This window comes from Schistocerca gregaria, chromosome 6, assembly GCF_023897955.1.
Source record: "Schistocerca gregaria isolate iqSchGreg1 chromosome 6, iqSchGreg1.2, whole genome shotgun sequence".
Lineage (NCBI taxonomy): Eukaryota > Metazoa > Arthropoda > Insecta > Orthoptera > Acrididae > Schistocerca > Schistocerca gregaria.
Window position 1 is genome coordinate 508,083,790 of NC_064925.1, and position 21,208 is coordinate 508,104,997.

The 21,208-nt window shown below is 41.8% G+C and overlaps 1 protein-coding gene across 1 annotated transcript in view; it reads left to right on the top strand.

The window, feature by feature from the left end:
* LOC126278924 (KH domain-containing, RNA-binding, signal transduction-associated protein 3-like) overlaps positions 1–21,208 on the top strand; it is a 1,426,848-nt gene that overhangs the window by 282,856 nt on the left and 1,122,784 nt on the right. Inside the window, exon 2 of the mRNA XM_049979200.1 lies at positions 7,563–7,709. Coding sequence (XP_049835157.1) covers positions 7,563–7,709 — 147 coding nt within the window. The remainder of the gene's footprint in view (positions 1–7,562; positions 7,710–21,208) is intronic.

The window sequence follows — 21,208 nt, forward strand, 5'->3', positions numbered from 1 at the left end:
ACAAGTGACGAGCACTAAGAGAATCCAAGCATAACAGCTGGCAATGGATTTTTAACAAATTCGGTACCTGTAACGGTTAAATGTGAAGTCCATAATTGTGGCTGATTGCTGTACCTATGTTACAATGTTTATAAAAAATAAAGTACTCGCAGTGAATTCTTCCATGTGTGGACTGTGTTGGGAGATACTAGGATAAACTTTCACTCTACTTCTACTAGCTATCATTTCTGACTGGTAAGGAGAAAGTTTATATATAGTTTCAAAATTTAATCGATAGCTCGACCCAGTTTCAAGTCCATCCTCTTGTTGAATGGGATTACACGATTGTATGTTGTTACTGTTTCTCAACTAAGAATCTGTTTGGATAAAGAAAAAAGAAGATACGATCTAACGAACGGTAGATGACAAGATATTAAAGAATCTACTGTTTTAGTCTTGTAACCACCGGATCGTCGATTACATTGAAGATAGCAAAAACCCCAAGCGGTAGTAACTGTACTGAACAATGCTATTCTTATCAAGAATTATGAGATTCTATAGCGAGGAGATGGGACTTAATCAAAGCAAAGAACGATAATATACACGATACCACTAAACAGTGGGGTAAATGAACAGAAGAAAAAAATGTTCGTCGTTTTTTACACATTATGCCATCAAAAGCAAATAATTTAAGTTTTCGGTCTGGTAACTGCCAACTATTGTAAGAGGTGCACACCAGTATATTCCAGCTTCCTGTTTACTCTAGATGTGAAAGGTAAGACGAAAGCCATTAAGGTAATTAAATTAGACATCCAATAAGAAACACGTTTGTCGCTCTACCTCGCAAAGAGACGTTTGAAATCAGCGGCGTCCCTGTGGTTACTTAGCGACTGCACTCTTGTCATCACTTTGAAAGAAAATGGGACGCTATATGACTTCCCGTCAGTAAAAGCTTCAATTTAATTAAGGCTACCATTGAAATATTTGCTTAACGACGAGATTCTTGGTCGTAGCTTTACTCAAGAACAGGAGGGACACCCGTACATAGTAAAAAGGAAAGAAAAAAAAACAATCGAAACGACATAAAACATCACAAGCTGTTGCTGGTTGGCAGACACTCCCTTTTGTGACGTAAAGTGCTGAAGGGTGTAATTTAATTCCGTAGGGCAGAAGAGCTTCTGGCTTTAATCACTGTTCTAATAATTAAATGTCACAACTAACTTCTACAGAAGAACAACACACTAAATGAATTTCGAAGGCGACAGTTACCATAGCAAGTTTTATAAAAAATAACCCCTGTAAAGTGTGTGAAAGTCATTATTGTTGCTCATGTCTTGAATAATGAAAACTGTATTGTTTATTTACTTTTAGATGAGGAGAACAACGCGTTTCGAGAATTTGCGCATTTTTTTACATGAATAAATTCACTGCATGTGTGATTCTCTCCCGCACTTGCGTCTTTTTTATGTCAGACTGCAATCGGTAAATTAGGCAGTGTTCACATTAATGTGACTGGACTACGTATTTCGTAGCCCATCTTTCATACTGCCACAAAACAACAACAAAATCGCTGTTTTCGATGTATTTTTACTGCGTAGTTGCTTATGAGGCCTATAGGAGAATACATATCTGAATTTGTACCATCGATACCTGCTACTTTGATGTCAAAAAAAGACTCGAGAGGCAGAAAATCACACATGCAAACATCACCAAATATATTCACGTATATGTGTGCTTAAATGCACTTGAAAATGAGAATAAATTATCGAAACGGGTTTTGATAAGCATCAGAAAATAAGTAACTGGTACAGTTTTCATTATTTAAATTATGAATGACACAGTTTCAGGCTTTCCTGAAGTAGTAAACATGAAAATTTTATATTGGGGAGGGGGGGGGAGACATTAGAGATTTCTATACATATCTGTGTGTCATACATACATGTGATACGTATATGACGTAACTACGTGTCCACCAGCACCTTTCATGCTGAATGCTGTCGTAATGAAGTAACAAAAAGCATGTCACACAGTAGATGAACGGTGACCAGGGACTGATAACATGAGAACAAACGCGGTTTCGTAGCTTTATTAAGTATCCTGGTGAAGACAGTAACCATTTTCGACATCAGTGTAGGAGGTACCGATGGGTCAAATTCTGTGATGTGTCTCTCATGGCCGGCCGCGGTGGCCGAGCGGATCTAGGGGCTTCAGTCCGCAACCGCGCAACCGCTACGGTCGCAGGTTAGACTCCTCCCTCGAGCATGGATGTGTGTGATGTCCTTAGATTAGTTAGGTTTAAGTAGTTCTAAGTTCTAGAGTTCCCTAGTCCCAGAGCCATTTTTTCAACCATTTAAGTGATCGAAAGAACGAAGGTCGTCTTTTGTCTGTTGCTAATCGCAATATTATGGTTAGATCAGGTTATAAAAACAGATCTGTGCCTGGCGACAACAACGCCAATATGCCATTTCTCTCTCTCTCTCTCTCTCTGTCGACGGGACGGTAAACACTAACCACCACCATCTCTATCTCTCTCTCTCTCTCTCTCTCTCTCTCTCTATATATATATATATATATATATATATATATATATATATATAGGGTGGTCCATTGATGGTGACAGGGCCAAATATCTCACGATATAGCGTCAAACGAAAAAACTACTAAGAACGAAACTAGTATAACTTGAAGGGGGAAGGGGGAAACCAGATGGCGTTATGGTTAGCCCACTAGATGGCGCTGCCATAGGTCAAACGGCTATCAACAGCGTTTCCTTTTTTTTCAATAGGAATCTCTACTTTTTATTACATATTCGTGTAGTACGTGAAGAAATATGAATGTTTTTGTTGGATCACTTTTATCGGTTTGTGATAGATGGCTCTGTAATAGTCACAAACATATGGCTCACAATATTAGACGAACAGTTGCTAACTCGTAGGTTTTCTAAATCAAAATACAGAACGTAGCTACATTTGATCATTTCATTTCGGTTGTTCCAATGTGATACATGTACCTTTGTGAACTTATCATTTCTGAGAACGCATGCTGTTTCAGTGTGATTACCTGTAAATGCCACATTAATGCAGTGCATGCTCAAAATGATGTCCGTGAACGTCAATGCATCTGGCAATACGTGTAACGACATTCCTCTCAACAGCGTGTAGTTCGCCTTCCGTAATGTTCGCACATGCATTGACAATGCGCTGACGCATGTTGTCAGGCGTTGTCGGTGGATCACGATAGCAAATATCCTTCAGCTTTCCCCAAACAAAGAAATCCGGAGGCGTCAGATCCGGTGAAAGTGCGGGCCATGGTATGGTGCTTTAACGACCAATCCACCTGTCATGAAATATGGTATTCAATACCGCTTCAACCGCACGCAAGCTATGTGCCGCACATCCATCGTGTTGGAAGTACATCGCCGTTCTGTCATGCAGTGATACATCTTGTAGTAACATCGGTAGGACATTACTAGGAAATCAGCATAGATTGCACCATTTAGATTGCCATCGATAACATTGGGTGCCAATTATCATTCCTCCCATAATGCCACGCCATACATTAACCCGCCAAGGTTACTGATGTTCCACTTGTCGCAGCCATCGTGAATTTTCCGTTGCCCAGTAGTGCATATAATGCCGGTTTACGTTACCGCTATTGGTGAATGACACTTCGTCGCTAAATAGAACGCATGCAAATAATCTGTTATCGATCCGCGATTTCTCTTGTGCCCAGTGGCAGAACTGTACAGACGTTCAAAGTCGTCGCCATGCAATTCCTAGTGCATAGAAATATGGTACGGGGGCAATGGATGTTGTAGCATTCTCAACACCGACGTTTTTGAGATTCCCGATTCTCGCGCAGTTTGTCTGCTACCGATGTGCGGATTAGCCGCGACAGCAGATAAAAGAAAAACAACTACTTGTGCATCATCATATGTGTTAGGTCTTGGTTGACGTTTCACATGTGGCTCAACACTTCCTGTTTCCTTAAATAACGTAACTATCCGGCGAACGGTCCGGACACTTGGATGATGTCGTCCAGAATACCGAGCAGCGTACATAGCACACGCCATTTGGGCATTTCTATCACAATAGCCATACATCAGCACGATATGGACCTTTTCCGCAATTGTTAAACGGTCCATTTTAACAAGGATAATGTATCACGAAGCAAATACCGACCGCACTGTGGAATGTTACGTGATAACACGTACTTATACGTTTGTGCCGATTGCAGCGGCATCTATGACAAAGCGAAAGAAGTGGTCCAACTGAAACATTCATATTTCTTTACGTACTACACGAATATTTAATAAAAATGGGGGTTCCTATTTTTAAAAAACGCAGTTGATATCCGTTTGACCTATGGCAGCGCTATCTAGCGGGCTAACCATAGCGCCATCTGGTTTCCCCCTTCAAGCTAGACGAGTTTCGTTCTTTGTAGTTTTTTCGTTTGATGCTTATTTCGTGAGATATTTGGCCCGGTCACTATCGATGGAGAGAGAGAGAGAGAGAGAGAGAGAGAGCGAGAGAGCGAAAGAGAGAGAGAGAGAAAGAATGAGAGAGAGAATCATGAACCTACTTACCTATACCATTCGTCTGATTTGTTTCATGATCTAATGGACATAAATCATTAATCGAAATGCAGGATTTTTGAAAAACAGTTGTAGTTATACTCATGACAGCAAACTCATTGACTTGGCCGGGTCACAAGCAGACTGCCACTTTTCAATCTAGCCTAGCTGTTACAAGTCAGTCTGTCACTACTAACTACATGCTAAATAATAATAGAGAATCAAAATACATATTATCAGTGTACTGTTTGATTCTCGCACCATATCATCATTACGTCACGGACTCTAATAAGTTTTAATAACGAAAATTTTGAAAGTAAAGTAATATTTGGCAAACCTCACTTTCCACATTGAAGTGGCTCTAGAGAATGCTGTACAGTGCCAAAAGAAGAAATATCCATATCCATTACAGCTTCTTCGTATTCTTGATACAGCTAGTCTGGAAGCATGATGTTTTCTGCTTTATCAAAAAATCTTGGGTTGTATTTGCTGATATGTATTAATATTTTTAATAAAACGCTCAAAAACTTTTTAGTAATTTTCTCCATTTCTAATACGCTCCTTTCAATAACTGCTCATAAAGAACGTTTACTTGAAATAACGCAAATGTTTCGGAAAATCGTGTCTACCTCAAGACAATAACAGCTTATTCAAAATTTGATTCGGCCACACTACGCCACAAAAAGTGAACAAAGATCACTGAGAAAAAGATAATATTTAACCATATGATCGGTATGTGCAAACGTAATTATCTTTAGATATTTGTAATTCACAACCTGTTAATTCGATTTCAAAAGTTTTAAATTCAATGTTATTATAATGATAATTATGAATAATAATAATAATAGATATCACTGGTTTTTCGAAAACGCAAATCAGTGAGAGACAAATTAGTAGTATGACATTTCATTGAAAACAAAATGGTAATTCCGCAGCTCCTAGCGACGCTTTTTATGCAGTCTGCAACACCTTCAAATACCACACGGAAGGTTTACATATTCTTTCTCTCGCTATGCACAAAGTATTAGTGATACAGAGAAAGAAACAGGGCACTTCTGTAGCAAAATCAGTGTTAAATTTTGAATTGCGATACTTTTTCGTTAGAGACCGTACTTTTCGAGTCATTCAAGATAAAATTACAAACGTGAACTTGAAATGTACCCCCACTCCCACACTCAACCCCTACCGGAATTATTTCCAACATTCACGCTTTTTTATCTCCATTGGCTGGCCTAATTATGCCACCAGCTACGTAGAGCATTTACCAGTTGTAAATTTGACGTTTGCATAAGTTTTCTGTCGCAATTTTGTGAATTGTCTCAGCAGACAATAAAAAATTACACCGTTATATTCTTCAGGTCATCTGATGAAACTACCTTGCATGCAAGGCTACGTTTTAATCGAACAGCCACCGTAATTAGTTTTAGCACAACCTTTTCAGAACTCGTTTTTCTTTAATTCATGGGCACATGTAAATTAATAGTGTTGACGTAATAGGTGACTATGTTGTTAGGTAACAGCCAAAACAATAGAGACTAAAAACAGGTCAAATATCTGTAATAGCTCGTATAGTCGCAATATTTTGAACAGTGGTAGGAGAATGTGCCCTGAGCAGCATACAAGAAAACCTCATTGATGTGAGATAAGTGTGGGGGTAGAGGCACATTTGAAGGTCACTTTCGTATGTTCGTCGTGAATAACTCGGAAACCTTAGCCTTCAGCGAAACGTATCGCTGTACAAAATTTAAGTACATGAAATTTCCTAAAAAACCGTTTTGTTCATATTTCTGTAGGACTAATAGTTCACGCACAGCGATCAAGAGCGACCAGTGGAATACGAATACCTCGTATCTTAATTTTGAAGATGTTGCGGGTTGCACAACATATCGGTAGGGACAGCTGTATCATATCAAAAATTAATGTAGTGCGATAAATGTTACTGTATCATGTGGTGAAGTTATTGTATGTATATCTCTGCCACTTGCGTTTTAAGGTCAAAGCCAACGTTCGTTATCGGCAGGTTCATTTCAACCCGATAAAAGAAGCACTAGTAAAATTAATATGGGTACCTGGGCTATTTTACACATACCGGGTGATCAAAAAGTCAGTATAAATTTGAAAACTGAATAAATCACGGAATAATGTAGATAGAGAGGTAAAAATTGACACACGTGCTTGGAATGACATGGGGTTTCATTAGAACAAACAAAAAAGTTCAAAGAATGTCCAACAAATTGCGCTTCATCTGATCAGAATATCAATAATTAGCAAAACAAAGTAAGACCAAGCAAATATGATGTTCTTTACAGGAAATGCTCAATACGTCCACCATCATTCCTCAACAATATCTGTAGTCGAGGAATAATGTTGTGGCCAGCACTGTAAAGCATGTCCAGAGTTACCGTGAGGAATTGGCGTCGGATGGTGTCTTTCAGCATTCCTAGAGATGTCGGTCGATAACGATACCCTTACGACTTCAGGTAATCCTAAAGCCAATAATAGCACGGACTGAGGTCTGGGGACCAGGGAGGCCAAGCATGACGAAAGTGACGGCTGAGCACACGATCATCACCAAACGACGCTGGCAGGAGACCTTTAACGCGTCTAGTAATACTTTTTTTGGGTCTAATGAAACCCCATGTCATTCCAAGCATGAGTGTCAATTTTTACCTCTCTATCAACATTATTCCGTGCTTTATTAAGTTTTCAAATTTATACTGACTTCTTGAACACCCGGTACATTGGTACACAATATCAAAACACAAGTTTCTCATAGGCCATTTGTGTTATTCTGCATTGCAGGGTATGGATATTTTCCAAAATTAACTACTGCTGATGCATATTTCTAATTTCATCTGACACTTCACTGATAGAAGGACCTATAAAATGTAACTGAAGAACGAACCTGTAACATGGCAGTCGTTTCCGTGGAAATATTCGGGTGACCAGTTCTCCGCAACACTTGGCAGCTCCAGACGGCTATCTAAGTGAGCGTGTGGTGTGGTTGCAGGTGCTGCCATGATGGAGGAGAGCGCCTCCGCGGTGCCCGCCGCGTCCCCAGCAGACATGGACACGTACGTGCAGCAGCTGCGGGCCGAGAAGACGCGCCTGGACTCGAACCCCGACCTGTCGCTCACGCAGCGCCTCGTCGCCACAGGTGAGCGCATCTTAGCCTTCCAGCAGTTTGACGCCATAGCGGGTAGCGTAGGTGAGTCACCTATCTGGGTGGTTACATTATAATGAAGGCTGCCGTACGTTTTAATTGATGATAATTAGATCCAAGTCCTTTCTATAACTCGAAAGGTGGCTACACTGAGTCACAGCGCCAGAGATTGCGCCAAAGATTATTATTCCGCCGCCTCCACTGGTGCAGTAGTAGTTCAGAGGTTGCCGTGGGCAGTGCTTGTTGAGAGGACGTCGAGAGCAGTACTAGTTCATAGTACGTCGTGTGCAGTTGTTGTTCTGTTGCGCGAGAGAGTAGATGCTGTTCGGGTGGGGTAATGCATAGATGGAAGATGTTGCAACGATCACAGTGTATTTATCGTCAATATATACGGACATAACAAAAACAATTATTTCACATTTCCTTAATGACAATGCCTCTTTGTCACAGGTTCAGTCAACAAAGCATCTGGCTCGTGTTCATGTATTAGACTTGTAATTCTGGTTTCTATGTGCAATTATAGTATTTCTGATTTTTCAATTAGTTCATTGTAAATGGTGTTTAAAATATGTTGTTGTACTGAAGAAGAACCGTGCAAGATACATGTACGTTGAATCACACTACCACACACAATAATAATCTTTGGCGCAATCTCTGGCGCTGTGACTCAGTGTAGCCACCTTTCAAACTCTCATCACAAAAACAGTACATGCTTCATGAATTTAACTGCGAAGTGACCTTGAACAGCTCTGTTTACGGAGTGCGCGAACGAGAATCTCCAGAACATTAACACATTGTGACACCTCCTATTACTGCCTAATAGCACTTCCAGGATCAGCAAAAGTGTGGCGCCCCCCTTTTTCTGTGCCCAGCCAGTATTCTTCACCTGGTCGAGATACGTAAAAGCGAGACAACACTATCTGTCATTGCAGTCAGCGATTGTTGATTAGGTCTGCTCCTTGCTCTAATTTCATTAATAAGTTTAGATTCAAATTATTTCTATCGGCTAGCTTCGTTCTTTAGCGGTTGCCACCAAAGATGCTCAGTAATACGTGACCGATTCGCAGTTCAAAATGAATTGATAGTTTTGATTTGCGTAGCGGATATTCACCGTCTTAATTTCTTCAAAAGTCACAGCGTTCATTTAACTCAGCTCGATGTTTTATCCGTTGAAAATTATTCCCTTTAATATAAATGTGGAATAAACTACTATTGTTACTATTGTCCAGAGATAATCCAATAGATCATTCATGTAAACAGCTGCCACCATCCAGCGCAGAGGAACGGCGGCCTCAAAACATTGGCTCACACGGCCCGTACCCTACCTGACAAAGAGAGCCTTAACCAACAACATCTGAGGTCGGTTTTCCGGAAAAACGGCTACACAGACAGGCAGATTCGGAGTGATTTACGTCTCACACAGACTGCATAATTGGAGGAAACAGAAGAGGAACCTCAGCAGGATGGGGGCATAGCATTTATCCCGTTCTGTGGCGCTTTATCGAGAATTCTTCGAAAACATCAAGTGAAGACTATCTTCCGCCCACCAATTGAGACACAAACACTGCTTGGTAATGTCAAGGACGACCTAGGACTACGGAAATACGGAGTCTACCAGCTCCCCTGCGAATGTGTCATGACTTACATTGGTCGAACGGTGCGTACTATCGGAGACCGACGGCAAGAACATCAACGGCACACCAGGCTGCAGCAGCCTAAAAAGTCGGCGGCTGCTGATCATTGCCTCTAGGAATTACACAGAATGAATTACGACCAGACTAAGGTTCGGACACAGACGTCAAAATACTGGGACTGTGTAATTAAAGAATTAAAGAATCCATCGAGATTCGAGTACGGGAGAAGCTGATCAATCGAGATAGCGCTTACGTTGTTAGTAAGGCGTGGGAACCCACTTTGAGTCTGATTAAAAGCCTGGGCGCGGACCGCGTACAGAACACCTGGGGGGTTGGTGGTGGGGGGGGGGGGGGGGGGAGGGGAGATAAAAGCCCGGCGCCGGTGCCCCGGCGCTCAGTTCGTCAGCGCACATGATCCGTGGTCGCTTGCCGAAACATTGTGCCCGTTGGACACTAACACCCGGCTGTTCACCCATGAAATCCTTCGTCAAGTCCAAGAATGGTTTTATGCAAGTTGGCTGGTTCGCGGTCGGAGTCGCGAATATCTCGAACCCAAAATCAATAGGACATTAACAATTCTCACACAGTGGTGCCACAACACGAGAATGACCACTGCGCCTAACAAGTTGACATACCTATTACTGAAAGGCCAAGTGGCCAGAAATCCAACAGTTAGAATTAAGCGCTCGCCAGTAATTCGGCGTCGCGAGGCCCGGTAACTGGGAGTGATAATTGATGAAAGATGGAATTTCGCCAAACACATCGAAACTGCAACTCAAAGATCATTAGAAGCTCTGAACAGTCTTATCATGATAGGACACAGCAGATTTCATCTTCCACCGGAAGTCATTAAGCTGTACCACAACACCATTCTCGCTTCCACCGTGGGTTACGGATCGGGAGTCTGGGCACACAGGCTCACGAGGGTCGTTCCTGCTATGGCTGTGAGGAGGGTGCAACGCAACACGTCTCTACGCTCCATTGAAGCATACAGAACATCTCCGGGAGGGGCACTACTAACACTCACAGGGGTGTGTCCCCTGGACATCAAACTCCGGGAACAGGCGGCCTGGTATTGGGTGAAAAGGGGAGATGTAGAAAAAACTAAGAGCATTTTGGGAGTGCGGGTGGAGGACAAGTTTGCAATTAAGAGGAGAAGAGCTATGGCAAGACTCTGGGACAGAGAGGAAACAGGCAGAAGGACTTGCCAACTGCTCCCGAACATCAAAGAACGCCTCCAACTTTCGCATTTCCAACCGAGCAATGAACTTTTGCACTTCCTCATAGGTCATGGACCGTACCCGGCATATCTTTGCCGGTTCGGGAAAAGAGCTACCCCGTCATGTGACTGCGGAACTGAACAGGGTACTCCGGATCACGTGATCTACGATGATGTAGCCACGAATTAAGAAACCAGCAACCAAACAACGGCACCCAGCAGCTAATCAGAAACCCGACCACATTCGACATAATAAACTGCCTTGCCAACAAGGTATCAGCATAGGTCCTGCGTGAATATTGATGGGAAAATACATGAACCACTAAACATGACATGACTCAATGCGATCCATCCCATTCCGCCAGGGCGTGGACTGGCCAATCGCCGTGACGGTAGGAATCCGCCACGCTCTGGAATAGGGGGAAGGTGCCCTAACACCTGAATTTGATAACTGCACAGAGATAGTGACCTAGTAGTTAGTTAATTTCTCAGTAGATAGTAGAAAGAACATCCCTAAACAGAACCTGCAGCGATTTTCCAAAGGGCCACCCCGGTGCCAGGGGCACGCACATTGGGATTAGCTCGATGGGCACAGCCACATAGTAGGTTTATACAGGGTGTTACAAAAAGGTACGGCCAAACTTTCAGGAAACATTCCTCACACACAAAGAAAGAAAATATGTTATGTGGACATGTGTCCGGAAACGCTTACTTTCAATGTTAGAGCTCATTTTATTACTTCTCTTCAAATCACATTAATCATGTAATGGAAACACACAGCAACAGAACGTACCAGCGTGACTTCAAAATGTCCTCCGTTAGCGATGATACATGCATCCACCCTCCATCGCAAGGCATCCCTGATACGCTGATGCAGCTCCATTGGGCTCATTGGAAGAACATGGAGCCCAATCAAGACATCACCAACGATGCCTGCCCAAACGTTCACAGAAAATCTTGTGTTGATGACGTGATTGCACAACTGCGTGCGGATTCTCGTCAGCCCACACATGTTGATTCTGAAAATTTACAATTGGATCACGTTGGAATGAAGTCTAATCCATAAAGAGAACATTTGCACTGAAATGAGGATTGACACATTGTTGGATGAACCATTTGCAGAAGTGTACCCGTGGACGCCAATCAGCTGCTGATAATGCCTGCACATGCTGTACATGGTACGGAAAAAACTGGTTCTCCTGTAGCACTCTCCATACAGTGACGTGGTCAATATTACCTTATACAGCAGCAACTTCTCTGACGCTGACATTAGGGTTATCGTCAACTGCACGAAGAATTGCCTCGTCCATTGCAGGTGTCCTCGTCGTTCTAGGTCTTTCCCAGTCGCGAGTCATAGGCTGGAATCTTGCGTGCTCCCTAAGACGATCAATTGCTTCGAACGTCTTCCTGTCGGGACACCTTCGTTCTGGAAATCTATCTCTATACAAACGTACCGCGCCACGGCTATTGCCCCGTGCTAATCCATACATCAAATGGGCATCTGCCAACTCCGCATTTGTAAACATTGCACTGACTGCAAAACCACGATCGTATTGAACACTAACCTGCTGATGCTAGGTACTGTAGAGCAATGAGTCGTATGTCAACACAACTACCAAAGTCAACATTAGCTTCCTTCAATTGGGCCAAGTGGTGGTGAATCGATGAAATACAGTACACACTGACGAAACTAAAATGAGTTTTAACATGGAAATTAAGCGTTTCCGTACACATGTCCACATAACATCTTTTTTTTTCTTTGTGTGTGAGGAATGTTTTTTGAAAGTTTGGCCGTATCTTTTTTTAACACCCTGTATAACAACTGGCACGCCTGTAACGCTCCAGGGAGTAGCCTTTAGAATAGTTAGTTAAGAGTAGACAGTAGATCTTACCCATTAAGAAACTCATCATTTCCTGTAGCATGTGAGTATACTAAAACCAGAATTAAAAAGTAAAAATGCTGCTAACGTCATTAAAATGTATTGTAGATATTAAGACCCAGTAATGTATACGGTGGTGGGTTATGATGTATGATATTATTAGATTGAATAAAGAAATTAAAAAAAAAGAGACGAGAGAGTAGTCTCGAAAGATTTCTTTCTAATCTGCACGTACGCGCTGCTCGCCAAAACAGCAGCGGAAGGTGCAGTGAGACGGGGAGTCCTGGGTTTCGCTGTTTTGCTTTCTTTGACGCTGCTGTTCCTCTTGTGGAATCAGGCACGCGGAGCCTGTACTTTTCCAAATTCCTCTCGTCCTGGCGAACGCGCAGACCGCAAGAGGCGACGTGGCCCTCTGGAGCAGGGCCGGGCTCATTCGCCTTGCTGACTGCAGCTCGTCCGCGTCCAGGACTTGATGCGCTTGGCTGCTGCGCAGACAAAGGCGGCAGCCGCTGAGGCGTTGCAGGAACAGCACGAGCGCCCAAACACACACACACACACACAGGCACAGGCACGTGCGAGTGTGTGCTCGTACCACCGCTGCTACCTCGTTTCTTCAACTGACATTTCGTTATCTTGAAAAGCCCGTGCGAAAGGCAAACTACAAATACACAGAGTGCCTTAATAGCTTCTCCTCTGGTCTATTATGCCAGCCTTCGAGGTCTCGAGATCACGTTGTTAGTTCGTGAAGCAAATTTCGTGGGTTCCAAAGGGTGGAGGTTCTAAGTGTGGCATGAGAATGTGTATGATTCTGTGTGTGTTCTACAATCGAATAATGTTCCAGCGCTTAAGTGCGTGCATGGAAACGAAGATATTACGGGACAAAATACTGGTCAGATCATGAGAATTTCATCTAGACTGCACTTTTCAACGATGCGAGGAGTTACCAGGACGACATTAAACTGTAGGGGGTCCCTTTATTTGGTTCGATAACTGGGGTATGACAGCGGTACGAAGGACACCGAAATGGCGTCAAGTTGAAAGATTTTCACCTGGCATTTGAGCCTCACTAAATTATTGTTATACACTTCAACACTCAAACGTGTGTACCGAGCGAGACGACGCATTTTTTAAGTTATTTGGCACGCGTTCGAGGGGACAGTGGTTCATATCCGAGACTTGGAGTCTAGATTTTCATTTCTCTAATCGCCTGAGGCAAACACCAGCATTATTCTCTTTAAAAGAAGGCGTCCGATTGCCTCCTCTTTCCGTCATAGAATTTTTTCATGTTCTCCGTCTCTACTGATGTTAAATTTGGCTAGTTATTATCTTGGTCACATGATACTTTATTGATAACCGGTTGCAGTCATCCGGTTGCAGTCATCATCAGATTGTGATAACCTCAACCCACAGGAAAAATAATTATCAAAATCTGAACTCTGAAGTCATCCAAAATTCTAGTTGGAAAACCACACTCTTTGTTATACTTCTCAATTGGCCACGATCCCACTTTGTTTATGAACTGAAAACTCTAATATTCACGAGAAACTGGTCTGAAATTAACCTTCACCGACAAAATTGTGAATATGTTCTCTGAAACTTCAAAGACATCTAAGACAATATCTGAAAGGAACTGGAAAAGGGACAAACTTTCGTGAATCACACACAATACTGTTAATAATTGCATGAACACTGGGGGGGGGGGGGGGGGGGGGAGGGGGGGTTCACTATACATCTACACACTTTTGAGTATAACCAGTGTTTCTCGTAATACTACAACTCGTAGTAATACAATATCAAAAACTTTTATTACTGGGTAAACAGTCCCTACGTGATTTGACAGCTAACATTTATAATTCACGCTCATGTCAGGAAACGCACCAATACAGGAATAGCAGCTTTTATGTTATTGGTCAGAACACAAGCAATTATGGCGGGCGCCGTAATTTTCGCGCGACAAAATACTCTTATTAGTCACTATCGTATATCTACTCTCATAACAATACATAAAACTACAAAATATAACTACAATAATTTTAACATGCAAGGAGAATTAGTTCTAATGAGAGGAAGAAGTTTATATTTACTGGTGTTTCAACAATGACAACCAGGCAACTTTCAATTCACTAATTGTAATTTTATTTTCGTTAGCAGAAAGCAAACATAAACTAAACAGAGAATATATTTGAATAGAGTCTGTAATTCTTATACTTGTAATAGAGAAAGAAAGTTTCTAGGTCAGGGGATAGCGTTCGGCGAAATCTGTTAACTTTTTGTTGCATACGAAGCGTTGCGTTGGGCAGCACGATGTCGGCGCGTTACGATGATGAGAGCAGGATACAGGCAGTTCCGCTGGTTAATCTTCTCCGGCGAAACGCAAATAAAGTTCCGGCACAGCTTAATCATTAACACCATGGTGATTAACAAACAAGACGCCAGTATACGACCGTTGTTGACATGTTCTCTCTTTCAAAGTACATTACGTAGACATCGCTCGTTTTTACGCTTTATGCACTGTCAGTGACGCTATCGCCCATAATTACACAGTTCGTCACATTCATATAGTCTTAGGCACAAATACACAATTCATTGAATTGTTCTTGTGTGTGAAGCACACCGTAAACAATGTCCACTCTGTTCTCGCATTTCAAACTTCAACAACGTCACTGAAAGTCATTTATATTGCACAGTTAATTAAAGACTTCGCTTGCACGGATTGATAGGATGTGATAGACAACCGTTCCACTAGCCGAAACCAATACTAGCAAAGTTCATTGGCATAAAAGCACTGTTCGTTTCGGTGACAACAAAGTACTGTTAGTGGCACTTTCACAGTCCGGTTTATTTCCTCTTAAATTTCGCTGGCGATGGCATTACATACCGCAGAGGTAAAGAGAATTAACAATATGATAGTTCGGTATCACTGTGCATACAATTACGTATGCGTTTCATAAAACACAGTACTGTTTTTTCCACGCACGCTTCACAGACATACCATCCACCATACCCTCTACTACACAATAACCTCTCGACTATCAATATCACTATCGCTGTCCCCTTTCTATAGATTTTATATCGTTATCGTAAATTATATAAATCTTTATAAATGTTATTGACTGCATTTTTTACAATTAATAATATTCCAAAAGAGAACTTTACAAACTTTACCTCAGGTACAAAGCAATAAACATATTTATCCATTGGCAAACGAAATAATCACAATTACATCTTCACATTTAGAAACCACAGTAGAATGCTACATAATCACAATTAGAAATGCCAGTATGAACAAAAGAAAAAGAATAAAAATCTAAAGAAAATCACGAAAAAAAATTTATATGCGTAATTAGCAATGCTTTCACAAGATCTGAGAATTACAGCGGCGTAGTCAAATGAGTTTGTCCTCGTCCGAAGTTAAACCCCCATCTTCTTTCAGTTTCGATCTTATGGCGTGATCACTGGATACGAAATGAGGAAGAAAACACATCAGCACGCTAGAACAACTAAAATAGGCTTGCAAAAGAAAGGTGACTTTTGACTTACATAACTACCTGGAAGGAATTACGTTGGTTATCATCCAGTCGGCGACGAAGTAATTACACAATAAAGCCAAGTTTGGATCGCACAAGGATTGGTAAACAAATTGGCCGTATCCGTTTGTCTGGAGCCTTCCGCACTGTGCCTGAAGTTTTTTAGAAAATAGTTGGACAATCTAAATCTCATTGTTGAGAATTAGGTGTGGACTGCTTTTCTCATGAACTCCTCATTAACAACTGCGCCACTTTGCTCGGTTAGCTACGTGTAGGTTCGAGAGAACTAGTGCCATTTTAATACCAGGAAAAAGTTGTTATGCAGATCAGATACTTTGCAATATCTCCCTTCACAGAAAGTAGCTGTAAAAGGTCGAAGTAACTCCCCAAACTGTTGATTGTCGTGAATATGACTATCAGGGTCACATTCTGGCTGTTGGAGCAAACACGTGGTGCAAAACACTCAAAACATAGGCCAGATTTAGTGAATCTTCCTTTCTTCCTTCATGTCTCTAAATTAAATACATTATATACAACGTATTTCACCTAACGTTACCCCTGGAAACAGCTCCCACGCCACAAGAAACACTGAATAACCAATTCGCAGACCGAATGTGAGGAGAGGGGCTGGTGTAAACCTGTTATTATTTTTAGCACAACTGAAAGCAGAAAAAATATTTAATCAATGCCGTTTCTTACATTCTAAAATGTTAATTACATCCAGAGTAATTTGCAACGTAAAGATGACGCCTGAGTTACTCCTCAGCAGTTCAGTCGTGTGTATCGGAGAGAACCGAATTATTAGGGATACAAAAATAACAGTTATGTAACCTATATACATAAGAGACATGAATAGCACGTCACGTCCATATGCTAACATTTTTATGAGTCTTCTTCTCCAAAGAATACTATACGGCACTGACTTGTTAGAGGAAAATGTACATTAACATGAGAATGTAGTTGAACTTACAAATTTGTTTTTTTTTTTGTTTTCAATTACAAAGTGTAAAAGAGTGTGTTCTGACATTTCAGGCCAATAAACGTTCAAAGTGGTGCCCATCATTTTCTGCACACATATGCTATCTACCGCGTAATGAATGTATTACACGGCGCAGTATATCTGGTGTACTGTTGTCACAGGCTGTCTCAGTACGATGTTTCATATACTTTGGCATTGTAGACACATCACGGTACATGTTCTCCTTTAACGTACCCCACAGCAGAAAGTCTAAAGGCGTAAGATGAGGAGACCGGTCTGGCCAATTTATGCGTCCACCATGTCCTATGAAACGCCCGTCGAACATTCTGTCAAGGGTCAGCCTAGTGTTCATTGCAGATTATGTAGGAGCACCATCATTTTGATACCACATACGTCTAAGCATTCCCAGCGGTACATTTTCTAGCAATGTTGAAACGTCCCCTTAGAAAAATTAGTGGATTACTGTGCTGGTAAATCCCTTACGTTATTTGATTTTCAGACAGCTGAGCAGAAGTGAACGTACTCAGACACTTCGCCCTTTACCTATTCTGATCAACACTAAACTGACACGCAATATTTTTAACGCAACGCAATCTGACTTTCAATAATCCCTACAAAAGAATGGCCCTGACTAACATTAACCTATACCTTTCACAAATCACTTACCTCACAAAAATCTTCGTTAGTCGAACTACTGCAATACAGAGAGCTCCACTACTGCCAGCTAAATAAAAGATTCAAACTACTGAAGTCACTAACTACTGATAAGCATAGTTAGCAAATGAAAGATTTCGTAGAGAACAAACAATGTATTTACCTTAATAGTGTTCAAAAGTCATAATGTATATAGCAGTTCATGACATCCTTTCTTACGGATGTACTGTTTCTGATGGACACACGTCCAGATCATCCGCTCTCAAAATTCCGCCATCTCTCTCCCCACATCCACCACTGCTGGCGGCTCACCTCCAACTGCGCAACGCTACGCGCTGTTAACAGCCAACTGCCGAACACTACAATAGCCAACAACAATGCAAACCAGCCACAGACTGCACACAGCACAGCCAGTGATTTTCATACAGAGCGCTACGTGGCGTTACCAATATAAAAACCTAAACAGCCTACTTAAAATGTTGGCAGATCATTTTGTAGAAACTCGACGTATTTTGCATCTATTTGGGTGCCTTCAGTGAAGTGAGGATCAATGAGATGGTCACCAGTTACTCCACACCATACATTTACATTCCACGGTTGCTCTACACGTCGAAGCCAGCGAGGATTGTCCACGGATCAGTAATGCACGTTTCGCAAACTCACTGAGCCGTGGTTTGTGAAACCGGCTTCATCGGTAAACTGGTAGAAATAAAACGCATTCTCTTTTAATGGCCATTGACAGAAATTCACTCGATTATTAAAGTCATCTCCACGTAATTGCTTATGCAGCGACACATGTCACGGGTGAAATTTGTGACGATGAAGTATGCGCATTGCACTATTTTGACTCATTGCACTGCCTCTAGCGATGTCACGTGAACTCTTGTGTGGGTTCACAACAGCAACTAACACCCCAACGGCACCTGCGTCTCCTGTGATGGGTTTGTTACACACCCGTTAGCGCCTTACGACCATACCTGTCGCATACAATTGTTTATAAATGCTTTCAAATGTTCGGCTCGTTGGATAATCTCTGTCCAGGTAACGTTCCGCATACAACCTGTAGGCTGCACCTGCATTTTTCTACACTCGTCATAGAAGAGTATCATCTCTACCTTTTCAGAGTTACAATAAACCATTTTCACAGTTCTTGCAACAATGTATACACTGTTGTACTTGCGACATTCTCACGTTCCTAATGTGCGTACTTCTGTTCTCACTTGTGTACAGTACGCTATCACAGAGGTCCGGTAACACAGTGTACTACTAAAACATTCATATTTCTTAACGTACTACATGAATATGGAATAAAAATCGGGATTCCTATCTAAAAAAAAAAAGCAGTTGATATCCGTTTGACCTATGGCAGCGCCATCTAGCGGGCCAACCATAGCGCCATCTGGTTTCCCCCTTCAAGCTAAACAAGTTTCGTTTTTGTAGTTTCTTCGTTTGACGCTTATTTCGAGAGATATTTGGCCCGGTCACGATCAATGGACCATCATGTATAAATATATTATATTAAATAAATTAGAAAATAGCAGGTGATTTTATACATATCCTCTAAACGTTTTTTAGTCATCACTCATTTGACTTGTTGGAGGCGCCCTGTCACGGCTTTCTTCTTGTTCCAACAACTTCATTCCCGTGCACCACCTGCAGTCATCCTGCGATGATTTGTGTTGTCAAAACTTCCATTCGTTCATATCAATGTACCAGTTCTGTCTAGTGGACAGCCTCGAGGAGACTGAGATACATACAATCTAGCACACTGCTGACATTATACTGCCTTATACTATGAAGTGTCAGGCTACTTTAATAAAATACTCTACTGCTGTGTGATTCTTGCTCCTGACTGTTTGAAGGAAGCAACAAAATTTAGTGTTCGAATCAACCTAAAGCATGACAGTTTAAAAAATGGTTCAAATGGCTCTGAGCACTATGGGACTTAGCTTCTATGACCATAAGTCCCCTAGAACTCAGAACTACTTATGCCTAACTAACCTAAGGACATCAAACACATCCATGCCCGAGGCAGGATTCGAATCTGCCGCCGTAGCGGTCACGCGGCTCAAGACTGTAGCGCCTAGAACCGCTCGGCCACCCCGGCCGGCTTGACAGTTTATACTGATGTAAAATAATCAAAGTGGAGTAACTTAAGAACGCAACACTTGCGACTGATCTAGCGTTCGAAGGATGATTTAGTCCACATGTCTAGTATACAGAGGAAACTCATTCAATAGTACAGCTCATTGTTCAAACAAGTGTATGTGAATTTTGCATGTACTTTACTCCTACCTATGGGTTTTATGCAACCTACATCATATACAAATACCACGAGGAAGATTATCATATTCTTCCCCGCGCTACGCACGAACTACCAGCACTACAGAAAAAATGAACACATTTCTGTAGGTAATTTAATGTTATTAAATTTTTTACTGGATATGTTTTCGCTGAAAGCTGTTGTTGTTTTTTGTAACACGAGAACAGTGGCCTCCGGCGAAGACATTTCCTAGTACAAAATTAATTAAATTGCATTTCCTACAAAATGGTTCTGTTCATTTTTCCTGTATGACAAATAGCTCGCGTGTGGCGAGTAAGAGAAACGAAAATCTCGTACCTAATTTCGGAAGGCATTGCAGGTTGCATAAAACGCATAGATAGGGGTAGCAGGCTCAACCTGTGTGTAAACTGGAAGACATTATTTGCTTGTTGTCGGTCACAATAACGGCATACGTTTATCGTGAGTCATTGCGACTGAATAATATCAGCTGCACAAATAATAAGTTTCTCGTTTTCAAATGGTTCAAATGGCTCTGAGCACTATGGGGCTTAACATATATGGTCATCAGTCCCCTAGAACTTAGAACCACTTAAACCTAACTAACCTAAGGACATCACATAACACCCAGCCATCACGAGGCAGAGAAAATCCCTGACCCCGCCGGGAATCGAACCCGGGAACCCGGGCGTAGGAACGCTACCGCACGACCACGAGATGCGGGCTTTCTCGTTTTCTTAACGCTGTACGACTGAATGTTTTCCTATCAACGAACAGCACTAATGCAATAATCGGCTGCTGATTAATACTCTTCATAAATGTTCAAATGTGTGTGAAATCTTATCGGACTTAACTGCTAAGGTCATCAGTCCCTAAGATTACACACTATTTAACCTAAATTATCCTAAGGACAAACACATACAAACATGCCCGATGGAGGACGCGAACCTCCGCCGGGACCAGACGCACAGTTCATGACTGCTCGGTTAATCCCGCGCGGCTCTTCATAAATATTTCTGCCGCCTAGCAGTGTGGCCTACTAGCATCTAAACAGTAAATCCTCTTTTGAAGAATTGTTTTCTGATAACCATTTAACATCTGGTATTTCAAGTAAGAGATATATTGGATATTTCATTTTAAAAATAGTGTCGCCAGCCTGAACGGAAGAACGTTGGCCTGATAACACTTAAAAAATGTTGCTCCTAGAAAGGCATACGTGGCAAAGACTGGAACGTGTTTAATTTTAATTTCTGACTTGAGCATATCTGCTCCATATTCTGACTATTACTTTCTTGCATTGTAACTTTACGGTTTCCTAA